This window comes from Idiotropiscis lumnitzeri, chromosome 14, assembly GCF_059441095.1.
Source record: "Idiotropiscis lumnitzeri isolate Australia: NSW breed Sydney's pygmy pipehorse chromosome 14, RoL_Ilum_1.0, whole genome shotgun sequence".
NCBI lineage: Eukaryota > Metazoa > Chordata > Actinopteri > Syngnathiformes > Syngnathidae > Idiotropiscis > Idiotropiscis lumnitzeri.
In genome coordinates, this window is record NC_142404.1 from 8,011,638 (window position 1) to 8,027,445 (window position 15,808).

The 15,808-nt window shown below is 45.8% G+C and overlaps 1 protein-coding gene across 4 annotated transcripts in view; it reads left to right on the forward strand.

Moving 5' to 3' along the window:
* LOC148323292 (cyclic AMP receptor-like protein A) overlaps positions 1–15,808 on the forward strand; it is an 84,318-nt gene that overhangs the window by 46,704 nt on the left and 21,806 nt on the right. For all 4 annotated transcript variants that reach the window (XM_088315802.1, XM_088315805.1, XM_088315803.1 and 1 more), the window contains 2 exons: positions 324–371; positions 11,801–11,883. In XM_088315802.1, coding sequence (XP_088171928.1) covers positions 324–371; positions 11,801–11,883 — 131 coding nt within the window. The remainder of the gene's footprint in view (positions 1–323; positions 372–11,800; positions 11,884–15,808) is intronic.

Consider the following 15,808-nt stretch of genomic DNA (forward strand, 5'->3'; position numbering starts at 1 on the left):
GCGCCGGTATGGAAACCGCTCCTCCATTTTGTGTGAAATCTTTTCGCCTTGTCAGCTAATATTCGAGCCGTAACAGAAGCCCTTTTCACGCTTTGAAGCTGCCATTTGCAGATTTTTCTTCGAACCACCCCCCACTCCCCCATGTTGCTGTTCTGTATAAAAAATAAAAAAAAATACATAGTAGGGGAGAGAGGGCACGGTGGATAAAGTTGATCTATCAATCTTCTCCTGTCCGAGTACCCGTAACGGAAGTAAAATGGGTTATTTTTTTATGGGACCATCCAAATGAAACCTCTCCTCCATTTTGTGTCCTCCCTGCACAGATGCAGTCGTGGCTGGGAACGTTCAACCCGGAGCGCGAGAGGCGAAAGGTAATGAATGACCCGTCTGACCGCCACTCATCCCATACCCCACCGCCGACACGCACGCACGCACAGTGAACGTGAGGATCAGAGCGCGCGCGGGATTAGTTCCTGCAGTCACGCTGCGCCGGTTTCAAAAAGCAGCAGGGAGTGATTTGACCTCTTGACTCGCTCACTGCGCGAGTGCTTTTGCATGTATATGAATGCGGATGTGCACATAAACGTGCCTTTAAATCGGAGGTTGCCGGGGCCTCGCTTTGACCTTACTGAAATCGCAAGAGGGTGCGGGGGAGCATGGCAGGCAACAGGATTCATTCCCAATGTTTAACTGTGCTTATAAAAGCCAGCATTTGACAGTCAATTTTCCATGCCGCTATTATGTATAATTGGTACGGACACAGAATGAGGGGATGTACTCATCCCTGTCATTTTTCAGCTGTAAGCGGTAACGGGACTACATTTCATAATGCCTGTGAAAGCTAATATTTTTGCTAATTTCAGATTTCTTTCCTAATTTATCCTCTAACATAAATTGACCTTGAATTTAGCTTTTCCTTCTTAAATGTCAAAGATTGGTCGCTTTTTTTTTTCCATCTAAGAGCCGCCGACACTGAATGGGGGTACAAACTCAAACCTGCAGTCTTCCACTTTGGAGATATCAGAGTTGTGACAGAAGTTCCTCTTTGAATGATCAAGACGACGTATGGCTGGCAATTTTCCAGCTTGGCAGGTAGTAGGTAGAGGTTGTCAGCGGCATCTCTTTGACCTTACTGAAATAGCAAGGGTGCTGGGGAGCATGGCGAGTTACATGTAAGGAATTCATTCTGGACACCCTTTTATAGCGCTTCTAAAAGCCAGTCAATTTTCCCTGCCGCTTTTGACGGCACTGTCACGGAATAGTGGAAAAAGTCCGACCAACATGTTCAGGTTCTCAGGTAGCATCAGAACTGTAACCAAACCACATTTCACACTGCCTGTCCAAGTCAGCGTTTCAGCAGTTTGGTTGATCTGCATAAACTGCTGCAACGCGTCCTGGGGGAGCAAAGTCGAATCAGAATTTTGTTTTCTGTCTGAGTTGAAGCCCCAGATTCCCCATTTTCATTATTCGTAAAAGCCAGGATTTTTCTGACTTTTGTTTGTATTGCCATTAGGGCTGTCACTACAGAATATTTTTGGAATCTGTTATTCTATCATTTATTCCATCAATTAATTGGATAACATTTTATTTTGCACTGCATATTAAAAAATATTGTTGTTTGTTTGTGTTGTTTAGTGATTACAATATCACACAAGAGGTATTGGTACTCACCAACCTTTTAGGAACTGGTTCAGTCCTTGTTTTGCAAAGTAAAAGCAGACTGTTTTCATGAAGAACTACAAAAATCACTCAATAATTACTGTCGAGAGGTTGAAGTCAGGAGGATTTGGACAATTTTAAGTTAATACTTGGCTCTAAGCGATAACTATATTATTAAAAGAATTCAATTGATCGATACATTTTGACAACTCTGTATACACAACACCCACATGGAATGCAGAGGGGGGAGTCAGCCTATGTAATTCTTCCCAAACAGGCGTAGTATCAGAATGGCAAACATTTTTTCCGCATTTACTCTTTATCAACAGTGATGTGGAATGTTTAATACCTGACACTCACTTCTCCTGCCCTGTTGTGTTGAAAGCCAATAAATTGTGGGTCTTATATTACAGCCGGTGTCTATCGAGAAAAATAATTGAGAAACAAGGCCATAATTACCTAGAATAGCTGTTTTTATATAATAAAATGCAATGTTGCACTCCATTTGAACACATTACCAGTCATGAATAGCAGGCATCACTTAGCCCTTTAGCGCAATTTAAAATAAGTTCCATTGCCTCGAAGTAAGCCAAGGCCGTTTGTATGATTGCGATCATGTCAATGGGTCTGTCGAAAGAATGGTAGAACGCTTGTACTGTTCCATGTGACACATAATTGGGAATTTTATTATATCCACCAAGTCTGACACAAAGGATAGTATTTACATGAAATAAACAATTGCATAAAAATAATACATGGAGTGTCCAGCCCCGCCAGCGAGATCTCACCTGATGCCAACAGAACTGTGACACTTTCCAGAGCTGCCTAACAGCACGATCACTTGCACTTTTAACATTCTTGGAAGACAAAGGGTTCATTTTGTGCAAAAAAAACAAAAAGATACAGTGAGATATGAGTGTCTTGTCGTAAGGTCTTTGAAATACAAGTCGTTGATCGACCATTTTAATCTTTTTTTTTCTTACCATGACTTGTGACCCCAAAATTGAGATAAGAGTGCTGTATGGTGGCAGCTGACTCAACTCACTTCTCAACAAGTAGCAATTTGCCGCACTCAGCTGAAAGTTACTATAAAAAAAAAAAAGAGAATTACACATAGTGCGTTGAAAACAACCATATAGCCTCAGCTCCCTGAATGCTGACATGCAATGGGAAACACAAATGGTGCGGCAACACATGTAGACAGGCCATATAAGAGTGATCACAGGCAGATATTTTTATCATCCAGCAAGAACGTCTATTGCTGCCATACTGAGAAACCGAGAGAGGAGCTGAGACATTGGGCAGCACAGTGAGGAAGAAAGTGTGACAAAATCGGTTAAATTCTTTTTAATTGTATATAATTATGTCATTGCTGTATGTTTTTATAAACTTCACTGAACACATCTGTATGACAACTACGGGCAAACGACATTCACAACGGGAGTCAGATCTGATGCCAAGACTGTTTGCGTACTGAAGCAGTATTTGTCTTTCGTTTGTAAACCAATGTTCTTGAACAGGGCTGTTTGTGTACCAAGGTTGCACTGTATTTCCATTACTCCCTTTTGGAGAAAAAAAATGTTTGGAAAACCAAAGAAATTTTCCCACACTGGAATATGTTAGACCTTAAGCGTTTCCAGTGTTTTCTAATTATCATCACATCTCTCGCCTCTCGACGTAATCACGCCCCATTATTAAAATGCTAACGCCAACGCAGCCTCGCATGGTTAGCGCAACACAAATGCCGGTTGCGCTAGCTCTGCCTCCTCCCTCATTTCTCTTGAATGGCTGCACCCTTGCCTGCGGGGTTAAGGTGTGAAGGGCAGGTTCGGGTTAAGGTTATGTAAATGCTGCCCCTAAGTGGCAGTTGTAATTACTGCACGCTGAACTGGTGTAACCCTGCTGTGTGGGTGTGGGTGTTGGGTGGGGGGGGGGTAGTTTTGTGTGTCAATGTGTGTCAACAACACACACGCCCGGGCAGAGTGCAAATAAGTCGGCGATGGTTTTTGTCTCTTAAGCCGCCAACCCCCTCCACCCCCCCCGCCCCCTTCACCAAACACAACCTTACCGCCCCCCCCCCCCCCCTACCCAACTGCTTTCTCTTTTTTTTTCCCTCCCCCCTCCGCCTCTGTCACTCTTGTACGCGCAACCCGGCATGAATAAACCAGCGCGCCAGGTTCATGCGCATGAATATTGATGAGAATTTATGCACGCGCTGCGACGCTTTAAAACAACAACAACAGCCTCGCCGATTGCGCTTGCCAAGACGGCAGGCCTCTCGTGTGCTTGCGCGGGTTCCTCTGCGTGTATGCGTGCGCGCGTGTGCGCGTGTATACCAGCAAGTGTAAACGACAGAAAGTGATTCCGGCTGGGCGCACCTCTGTCTCTGGCGATTTCCGTTTACGTCAACACGTCTTCCTCCGTCTTTCTGTTTTTCTGAGTCAGCCTAGCTGTTGCCCCCTCCCTCTGTGTGTGCGTGTTTGTGTGTGTGCGTGTCGGGAGAGCAATGACGTACATAACAAGTGTCGGCAGTTATCTGGGCCGTCAGTCACGCGGCCGCGACACATCTGTGTGTGTCTTGACTGATTTGTTGGAGGTCGCGCTTGAATGCACCGGAACACACACACACACACGCACACGCACAAACACACGCATGCGGCAGAACAGGTCAGTGACGGGCTATCCAGCGTTGAGTATTTAAGTCACACACACAACAGCGCAGTCCCGTCGGGTTGCAGAAAAGCTGGCTGAGCAAACAGGCGTCCTTGCTCGTGTTTGTTGTGCTCGTTATCCTCCCTGAGAGTTTGCTCCGTGATCCTCGCTGACTTTGCCTGGAGCGGCAACGCAAATGTGACCACGTCACCACGCCTGTCGGCTGTGCTCTTCGGCCCGTCAAATGCGTTCTTTTAAAGAAAGGTATTCTTCAAAACATGTTTTTATGCGCAATGTGGCCTTTTGTCCACACATTTTACAGTGAATTGACATACAGGAGTTTACGTTTGCAAGAGAGTTAATAACAGCAGCGACGTAATGCAAATTTTTGCGCAAGTCAGAAGATTTTATCGATAATTACAGTCTATTATAAATCACTCATTTTTTCAAGAATAGATTTACGAAAATATAAAGCACGTCGACACTGGTGTGCGCCGCTTGCTCTAACATGACTGTGAATAGAGAGTAGCTAATTTCCAAATGCAGTGTCACAGTGTTGCCAAGTTGGTGACTTTTCTGAGACCTGTAACAATTATTTTCCAAAAAGGCAAACCATGAAATTTAATTCCTGCCTAGAAAAAAAGCAGACAGCATAAGTGGAATACTTTTTAATATTCTATGATAATAAATGAGCCTGGTGGAAGGCAATCACTGAGGTACTTTGAACATTTCCAAGGACATATTGCCCATTCATATGTTGACAATGAAAGGCGGATATTTGTACGCTTTTAACCCGAGGTGTGTGTTTCCCAGCTGCAACTATTTTGCCAAGGTTGCTCTACCTCACCTGAACAGCTCAAGCGCTGGAGCAGTTGCGTCGTTAACTTTTCGACAAAAGGCATGACCGGCCAAGCCGTGCTGTTTGACAGCTCATTTTACTACGATCAGTTTTACATTTTAAATGTTCAACTATTAAGGATCATGTTTATTTCCAAGACGGAGTTTTCCCAAAAGAAAGCACTTTTTACCCCCCACATTATGCATGAAGAAAAAAAAAAAAAACATTTTTATTATTGCCATATTTGTTGATGGAAGCTGGCAAACTTAAATTAGCAAAATCGGTTGAAATTATATATGGGATTTTGGGGATTTTATTTGAAACCTTTAATGAGTAATGCAGTAGTAAATCTTAATAGAATTTCTTTTTTTTAGATAAAAATCACTTCTATGCCATCAAATATAAAACAATTACAGTCATATAGGTATACTGTACATGGACTCTGTCTCAGCTTTTCGGTCTGTCTGTAATATTAGTTATTCGTCACAGAAAACAAACAAAATATGCATCCAAGTATTTGTATCGTACCTTACGACCAAGGTTCAACAATATATTTAAGTCTATCAAAGCGTTCAATACACTGGTCACGGTTCGCGCTGTATCGAACGATACGCTTTTTGAATTGTTTTTTTATATTAATAGTGCAGCAATAGCCTATTTTGGAAACTTTAACAGCCCGCGAGTTCATTGTGCAATTAGCAAAGAAAGCTTCCTGTGCTGTGTGATCCAAGCGGGCAATTGAAATATATTAAAATTGTATTATTGTCTTCCTAACAGGAATGAATTTTCTTTAAAAAAAAAAAAATAGTCACCGGTCGGGTGTAAAAATGTGCTAATTGTAGCGACCAAATCGTTACATTTTCAACGCCGACTTTGTTTTGGAAACTCGTCCCTCTTCTGTCATTGCAGCCCTGTTGTTAGTGTCAGCGGTGCAAGTCAGTGAGGACGTGCTTTGAGCTATGGAAGCCGCTGAAAAAAAACAAAAAGAAAAATAATTGTCCTGACAAACAAACTGAATGTTTCTGTAGAATTGATTAATTCCCCAGACTTAGCTCAATGTGTTAGATTTTTTTAGCATCACGAAGCGCTGAAGGCCGATGTCAATATCTCAGCGCTGCCCTGCTTGTGAAGAGCTCCTTGGTGAGGCGCGTTCACGTCTGGTCTGAAAAGGTCCGTTTAAAAATCAAACCTGCTTTGTCTCTGCGGGCTGCTTGCGCAGGGTGAGTGCTTTTGACAACACACATCTTTTATGAGCATCAGCCCTGCAGCTAGTATATAATCAGCATTAGTGCTCGCTCAGCTGTGTCGTTTTATTGTTTCCGCGCTTGCGCTTGGACAATTTCCATTTTCTCGCCGTTGTTGTTGTTTTCCCGCCAGAGTCCCTTTTGTCCCTGTTGTCGGACATGTTTGACATTGAAAGTCGACCTTGGAGAGCGCAGCTGCGAAAACAGTCTGAGAGAAGAAATAAGAGCGTCTGCAAAACTTTCTGCCAGATTGCAGGGAGGTGGAATATATTTTGAACTGAATTGGAACACAGGTAGATTAATATAATTACTGATAAGGGAAAAATAAAATCATGTTGCTGTATATATCCAGATGTATGTGCGGAGTAACCTGTAGCCATGTATTTTTGTTTGTTTTTTTTAGCAAAAATCTGATTTCCTTTTTTTGCACTTTTTTACCCTCTACGCTAACCGAAAAAGCAAATGACAATGGTATTATTCAAAACAAGTTTTGCTTTTTGTTTTCTTTTTCCACTTCTTCTGATTCCATGCTTTAAAACTGTTTCCCCCCCACATTAAATATCATCAATTTCCACAGATATAATTTTTTTTTTTTTTTTTTAAACAAATTCAACTTTGAAATGATGTTGTCCAAGTGGTAATGCTGCAAATGCTCAAACTCTCTCGCAGTCTCATTTACAGTTGCACAGGTGCAAGGCGAACCTTGGCAAAATTGTTGAAGCTTGGAAGCCCTTACCTTGGGTGAAAAGTTTCCAACTTGGATAAATCTGCCTTTGCAATGAATGAATGAGAACCATATATTTGGCAATATTCTGCGCAATTCATTTTGTGATTTCCCTCCACTGGGCTCCTTGTCATACTGAAAAAAAAACCCATTCATTCAAAACATTTTATACAGCATTTGTACTGTGTGTAATATAAAGAAGCATGCTTGATTAGGAACAAAATATTAATCACAATTATATTAGCAATTGAAATCACAATTATTCAGTCAAATAAAACATTTTTTATCTTAAAATTTTTTTTTAAAAAAGGTTGACTGGAGTTTACCTGCTATATACTTTTGCCATAGAACTGTTATCACGTTTAAATAAACAATTTCAATAGAATGCGCAAATTTTTTAGTCAAAATTTGTATTGAAGTGTGGACATTTTGTTTTAGAATATTTTTCCAAATACCTGACCTAGCCTTATGTCGCGTCCCAGACACGGGAGGCTAGCAAAACAGATGGGCCGCCCATGTTCCCGTCTGCAGTCTAGCATGTGTCATTAATGCCGGGACCGCTGCGCCCGCCTCGCATAATTGCTCTTTCGTTCCCCTCCGCTTCTTCAAACGTATGGGGTCCACGCTACGGAGGGACTTTGATTAAAAACACGCGGCTCTTTAGCCGCACTCCTTCGCCTCCCCCTTACCCCTCCTCCCCCTCCTTTTCACTCTTCCACATCCTGTCTGTAAGCGCCCCGGAATTCCTCAAATGCTTGTAACGACATCTCACCTAAAATTTTATATCACCCTTCTGGCTGTGCTGTCTTTTTAAGAGCCGTTTCTGGAAAACACCCCCTCCCCCACAACTCCTTCCTCCCCGTCCTGTGGAGGCTCACTGGTGCTGACATTCCCGCAATGTCCTCCATCACGTCGAATCCGTCAGCCTCGTGGTTTGCCCTTTCAGTCGGACGATGAGACATTCCTGCTGAAGCGTGCGTGCGCTTGCGTGAATGCCTGGCGTTGTCAAATCTCAGCACTAATAGGCCTAAGCTTCGCGTTGGCCCCCAGTGGGGGTCTTGCAGTCATTGCCGAAAACACGCATACGTTGCTCTGTGGAAACTTGGCTTTAAATTCTTGACGCCAAGCAGAGATAAAACGCCACTGTGGGGATCTTGTGATTTTCATTCGGATTGTTTGGAAGGCCTGCGTCGGCGCTCGCACGCGCCCCCAGGGTCTTTCTGGTGACTAATTAATTTCCAGCATGCAGGGGTAGAGGCCAGAGCTCATGGGCCTGCCTCCTGCCACTGGCTGCGTGTTTGCGAGGAGACGGAGGAAGAAGAAGGGCGGGAGGGAGGGAGGGAGGCTTTGCTCCAGCTTGACTGCTGCGCCTCAGCCTGCGGGGAAGAGGAGGAGGAGGGAAGGGAGGGAGCGCGGGGGGTGAGGTTTTGACGAGCAGAGCGCAGAAAATCGATCCGGGGGCCTCGCTTCTCAGCCTCTTTCCGGACGCACGAGTCCTCCTCTCCCGGGAATTAGATAACAGCTTGTAAAAGCCCTCCACCGCCAGGCGCTGCACTCGCCTCCTCGATTCCGCTGCCGTCGCACCTCCCCCACCCTTGCCCGCCTTTCCCAGCCCGCCTGTCCGCTTGTCCACCAGATATTGAATTCATCCCTTTCCAATTGGCTTTAATTGGATGCGCCGCTTCTCCCCATAACTGTGTGGATATTGCATATTATCAGCACGTTAATATTTTATTAGATTTTAATTGGCCTTTGTTGTTTGCCTCAGCGCACCACTGTGCTTGTGAACGCGCCGCCGCCACCGCTGACGCTGACGCCTCTGTGCCTTTGTGTGTTTGTGTTTGGAAAATACCAAACAATGACTTTCCTTCTCCGCCTCTGTTGGTCAGTGTCCCCTTTCGCGGAGGTTCTGCAAAACTGCCATGTCAAGGTCATAACAGAAGCGCAGAGAACATTTCTCATCTTGTGCCTTTCACACAGCACTCACCAAAGCACGTTTATGCACCAAAGCGGCGTTTCATAATCAGATAATTAGATGGCATCCACATCAGCCTCGGAAATACTTCATACTGCTACGGAAATTCTTTGTCAGCGCCACAGAACAGAAACATGAAAGAATCGGGCACACGCCCCACACACGGGCGGTAGAAGTAAAACTTTGGATGTTAAACTTCTTACCCCAGTCCAGGTTTTCCGCATTTCCCTTTCACATAAATGCTGTCCCACCGTCTGACGCTACCTTCGCAAGCCGGGAATTTTGAAGATTGATTTGAACTCCTCATTCAAGGTTGTTACCTCTTACATGGAATGAGAACACAAAAATGAAATTTTGTTTCTCATTCAAAGAGGTGGAAGAAGTGAACCTCTGGGTTTTTAATCTTAATACTCCAGTCCAGGTTTTCCACTTGTATCTTACAAACAGCCGTCATCCTGCCTCTGTTACACCTCTAAAATGACCTCAAAAGATGACAAATTTCCAGGTCGACTTCAATCTCTCTGTGTCTGTACCAGAATGTGAAGGCTCGGATGGTGAACTTCAATCCCATTTTTGCACCATTGCCTTACACACAGGTCACACACCCATTCCGTGTCGGTACCTTTCATGTAGAATAGCAATGCAGGGAAGAAATTCTTAAAATAAAGGTGCATGAGAAGTGAGCGTCTCTATTTCCCAGTCACGGCTTTTTCCTGTTCTCGTCACATTTTTAAACTCTCATTCAAGCATACAAATTTGTTGTTCAACTTCAAGGATATTTAATGCCAGTCCATTTCACACAAACCAGCAGTCCAGAAAAAATCTGCGAAATGTCTTTGGCACTCAGGTGAAGGGTGGGGCAGAGATGTCCACTGATTACTACCTGGTGGTGTTTTGTTTTATTCAGGGCGGATGGGGGTCGGACCTGGCAGGTCTAAACCTATTGTGAATATTTTCTGGGCAAGTCTGGCAAAGTCGACTCTGGCAAAATTGAGTCCAAATAGGCATTTTCCGTGCCTCAGTTGTTGTGGTGGCCCACTAAAGATGTAACTATTAGGTAGTACGTGCCTGTGGTAAGCCACAGAGCCCTTGGCCGACAAAAGGAGTCCTTATCGGGCCTTTTTGACTCTGGTATTGCAGAAGCAGGCCAAGCGACATGTAACTTTGGCAGTTGCGAAGGAAAAAAACTAGGGTGTGGCAGGAGTTCGGAGAGGACATAGAGAACAATTTTCAGACTTCATGGAAATTCTTATCCGCCATCATGCGTCTCAGAATGAGGAAGAGGCGTACCAACACGTGACGTTGTGGCTTGGTGGGTGTCATACTCGATAGACCTTGCTTCTACTCAAAGGTCTTCATTCAGATGGCGAGTCTAAGGTAGGATGTCCTAGCTCTGAGGTCGTGGTGGTTACAAAGCTCATCGGTGGCAAGGTCTTGGGGATAGTTGAAATCTGCCCGGAATTCCTAAAAGCTCTGGAGGTTTTGGGGCTGTCTTGGTTGGCATAGACATCGGGCACGGTCCATCTAGATTAATGGACTGGGGTGGTGTGATCCTTTTTACGGGAATCACACTCATCACACTCTGGGGAATGAAATCCAACCCCAAATAGAAGTGAGAAGAGAAGAAATGAATGGAAGATTGACCTGCGAATTAGGGCAGCATTTAAAGTGACGCAAACTCTGCATCGGTTTGTTTTTGTGAGAGAGGAATTGAGTAGAATGGAGAAGCTCTTGCTTTTCCGGTAGATCTACTCTACCAGCCTAACCTGTGGGTTCCAAGAGAAAGAACAAGACATACAGCAGCCGGGATGTGTTTTCTCCGCAGTAGTGTTTGATTAGCCGACAGGGGCACCGAGTAGAGCCACTGTTCCTCTTCCTCGAGATGAGCCCAATAAGGTGGACCCATCTGGTTAAAAAGCCTCTTTGACTCCTCCCTGGTGAGCTGTTCTGGGCATGTCCAACTTGAAGAAAGAGGCACCGGGGAAGACCCAGAATATGCCAGACAGACTCTTGCCTGGCCTAGGAGCACCTGGCAACTCCAAGGAGAGCTGGATGAAGTGACCCTTGGAGGGCCTTGTCTTGGCTTCTCTACTTACGCTGCTGCCCATGTGACGCAAGATCAGATAAATGGATGGATGGATGGATTTTTGGATAGATGGATGAATGGATGGACTTCAATCCCTCATTCCATATTGATCCATTTCACACAGAACTGCAACACTGGAAAGGTGTTAAACTCTGCACCCCACTCCGGGATTTTCGCAGATGCCTTTCACATAGCTGCCATCCCAACTTTGATACTACCTCTGAAACTGGTAAATGTGTTGGTTGACTTCAAGTCCCCATTTAATGTTAATACCTTTCACACATAATTGTGAACAAAAATCAACACAAAGGAGCAGGAGATGAGAGGCTTTATATCCCAAACCCGGCGTTCTCCTATTCCCTTTTACCAAGCCCCCCCACCTGTGAGGCAGGTATTTTTTTTTGGATCGGCTTCAACTCCCCATTCCCTGTCAGTACCTTTCACACCGAGCCTAAACAAGCTGGGACAAAGCAAAAGCTAAGTGAATCTCAGTCCTGAAGTTTCACTTATGTCTTTCACAACCATTGTACCCCTGATTCTCCCTCTGAAGCCGTCAAATTTTCTGGTCGACGTCAGTCCCTCATTCCGTTTTGGTACCTTTGACACATTCTCTCTCCTGCAGGTTTCCCTGGCCGAGGAGATCAAGCCTCTAAAGTGGTATCCGTCTGTTTACCTGCTGGTTTCTATCTTCCCACTCATCAACAGGTAAGGCATATGCGGGCACACACACACACACACACACACACAAAAACAAGCGCGTGTAGACCTTCACCCGCAAGTCTTGTTGTATTTGCATATTGGCGTCACTCGTATCTTTTTGCCGCCTCCTTCCTTCGCTCTTGCTTATCAGCAGCTCTTAGAAGCCCCGCTCTCCGTGTAGCAGCGAACCAAGATTGTGTGCGTGCATATTTGTGTATGTGTGTCGACCGCATGGAGCATTTTATTGGCTTTTTTTAAAGTCGGGGCTTTGTCAGGCTGGCGTTGGCGTGAGGGGGCGGGTGGTCCAGTAAATGATAACCTCGACCCTGTTATTACTTCTTTGCCCAACCCCCTCACGTCTGCCATGTCTTCTGCCAGCAAAGCCCCCTTCCCATCCACCCTCTATCCACGTAGAGCCGCTGGCGTGATTGACAGGTCAGGGTTACTAAGTGATTAGCTGCGGCGGCTCTGCTTGTCGCCACGGCGATGTCGGCAGAGACGCAGGTCAATTACAGGGTCAACGTCTCTCAAAGGCTTTCCTCCAATGCCGCTCGCCTCCTAAAGCCCACCCCGTCCTTCCCATCCCCCCTCCTTAACCTCGCTGTCCATTCCTCCATCCTCAGCCCACCATAAGACCCCCCCCCCCCACACGCACACACCACCACCACCACCACCCTTCCGCGCTGTCAACTGACGGAGATGATCCCGCCCCCTCCTTTCCTCCGTAAATGTCACTTTCCCTTCCGCTCTCCCTCGTTTCCAAGCGTCTTTTGTCGCCGCTCCTTCCCCTAATTTGCGATTTTCCGTCTCCTCTTTTCCCTCTCCTCCATCACACAAAGCTGCTCACCACCCCCTCTCCCTCTACCCCCCCACCCCCTCGCACCTCCCTCCCTCCCTCCCTCCCTCTCGTTCTCTCTCCGCCTGTCTTGAGCAAACACGCTCCGCTCTCTGCCTTTCTCCCGAGAGCGCACGGGGGGATAAAACGGGAATGAATTGCTCTCTCGTTGTCGTCTTCCGCCTCCTCCCGCCGCTCGGCTGCGCCGGCTGTATATATCCCCAGCTCCTATTAATTTGTTAGCCTCCCCTCCTGCACCCCCCCTCCTCCCCCTCCTATTTACTTGCCTCCCCCTGGCTCATATCCTCCCTCCATCCTCCTTCCTGCCTTCAGCTCAGGGGCTGGAGTGTGTAAAGTGTTTGTCACGGTGCCGTGCCGATGCTGCCGCGTGGAAGCGAACGCACGGGTGACAGCCTCAGTGTGTGCGCATGTGTGTGTTTTTTGTTCCTCCCCGCTGGCGTGCGTAGGCGGCCGCTTGGTTTCGTGTCAAGGCAAATGTGCTGTCGCCGCTTGTTGCCATGTGTGCGCACTTGTTTGTCTGGCTTGACGTGAGTGCGTGCGTGCGTGATCGCCAACGTGCACGGCTTTTCTATCCTGTTTGTGAGTGTGTGCGCGCGTGTTGGTTTGTGTGTGTGTCGGCGTGTGCGCGCGTGTTTGTGCGTGTGCGTGCGCGTGTGGGGGTGTGTGTGTGTGTGTGTGTGTGTGTGTCTGAGTGGGGGATTATTTCTATCTGAGCTCCAAAGCCTCCTAAACAGGGCTTAGAGAGACGGCCCAGGGCAGCAGCTAAAGCTGTCGGCTAGAGCGCTCCCTCTCTCCCCCTCTCTCTGCCATTTCTCCCGGCCTGATCCGTCCTGTTAATACGCAGGCACTCCCACACACAAACACACTCTTGTTTTGGCCCTCATCTGCTGCCACACACACATAAAATGCGCAGACAGTCACACGCCACACAAGCAATTTTAATCTGTTCCAAATGCACACTGGTAAATGTGTTAATTCGACACCAGCTGTTGCGAATTGAAATGGGAAAGCGCTCCTACTTTTCCTTCCTCGCCCGTGCTCTCCCTTTCTCTCTCTCTCCACCTCTCTCTCGCTCCCCGTGTTGGTGTGTGCGCTGCCCGGGCACGCCGACTCCAGTTTTCACAGTCTGCTTCTCACATCGCCTCCCCTGTGTGCTTTTTAGTGTGGGTGTGTGTTTGTTTACAAGGCTTGTCTAGATTCCTACTGTGCGCGCCTGTACGCCTGTTTGCATAAATAAGCCCTCTCCTCGGAAACCTCGCCGACGATTCCGGTGGCACGTCGCCGCTTGACGAGTGAGTGCTCCTCCCGGACGAGCGGGCACGTGTTATTTCACCGCCATCATACAAAAGCCCCTTTTCCACCAAGCTTCACACTTTGGTTTAGTTTGACAGGGTACACTTTTTATATTTGGTTTCCATTGTCAAACATTGTGGAAGGTACAAAAATAAGAAGAACCCCTTTCACACTCCATTGAAGCTCCCGGCTCGCTGTCCTTTGTGGTGGGTTGGGTTTGTACGCGACCTGCAAATTTGACCGCTTCTAGTTTTGTGCCGACGTTGTAACATAGGCGGAACATCGGCAGCCACTGAGTGTGAAGTCTAGCACCAGGAACTCACTGTGCGTGCCCCATTGTGTTGAAAGCAATTGTCGTTGGCTCAGACATTGGCGTCATCACACAGCTAATTATCTGGCTTTCGGCTGAAAATGACATCACAGTGCTTAAGGCTCAGGTTGTGACCATCACTGCTCACCTGTTTTCCAGGTTCTGCCATGTGACGACCTTAGGCACTTTGCACCATTTTCATTTGACAGCAAGTGTCAGTACAAAACAAAATGGCTGACCTCTATGCTAGATGAAAATAGGTGGATTTTTCATCTTAATTCGTATTCCACAAAAGCAATATTAATCAGAATGCTAGGTTTAGACCAGTGGGAATGCATAGATTATATGCCATAGAACATGTAAAGAACATGTTTGGCTTGACTTCCCCTTTAATATGTGAGTCCACAACCATTGTGTAATGCACAGTGATGCCATCTTACGTGTCCATGTGTTTGTAAGAAAAGTTTTAAATTTCACTTTGCCCGACCTGCAGATACCGTCAATGACGGATCTGTTGTGTACGTCTTTTGGCACCTTTTGGCACGTTTGGCTACTGCCGAGGCAATATTACAGGATGTCCTTGGTTTCTGACAATCCAAACGTGTGATGCACTTGAACGATCAATGACTATGAATATGCTTTCACATGGCAAAAAGCATACTCAGTTAATACTGTATGTAATAGTTTTCATTTGATTGTTTAGCGTTGGTTCATTACCTTAAGCGAGGCATACGCATAACCAATTTTTAACATCTCACCCAATTTTTTAAAGGTAATTTTTATTATGGTGACAGATTTTCGAGAAATGCCCACCAATTATCATTTATTTGGGACTGGCGACAATGCATTCATTGTCGCAGAATAAGTGCAATCATAAATTTTTCAGGTGTATGTCAAAGGAAAAGGCAATTCGAAAGATTTCTTTCAAAATATTTTTTACGCGGCCCCACCAGTCTTAACACCATATTCTGATTAATATTGTGTTTGTGAAATTTGATTTGGAATATGACATTTCTATTATTCTATTGCAATCAAATTCAATTAAATACATCCATCCAGTGGAAAAATAACATTCATATTACAAGGTGAGCTGGAGGGTGTCGCAGCTGGCGTATGACAAGAGGTGGTATACAGCGGCCAGTCACTGACGGGACACATATCAGGATATAACCATCGACATTCACAATTGCACCAAATGACAATTTAGAGTCAATGAACCGAACATGCATGATAGTGTAGGAAACGGCTGAAGAAAACCCATGCAAACGCCCGACAAAGACAGAGCACGGATTTGAACCCTCTGAACTTTGAGGCACATGTGCAAAACACAAGCCCACATTGCCGCATGGAGCGCGGATCTAGTATTCTGTCATCCTTATGTTTAAACTAACTTTTCAGCTCTGCAAAAAAAAAACGCATTTTTCAGTTGGGCTGGTTTGGAATTGTTGAGCTTTGGCGGAGGTCAGCTCTGA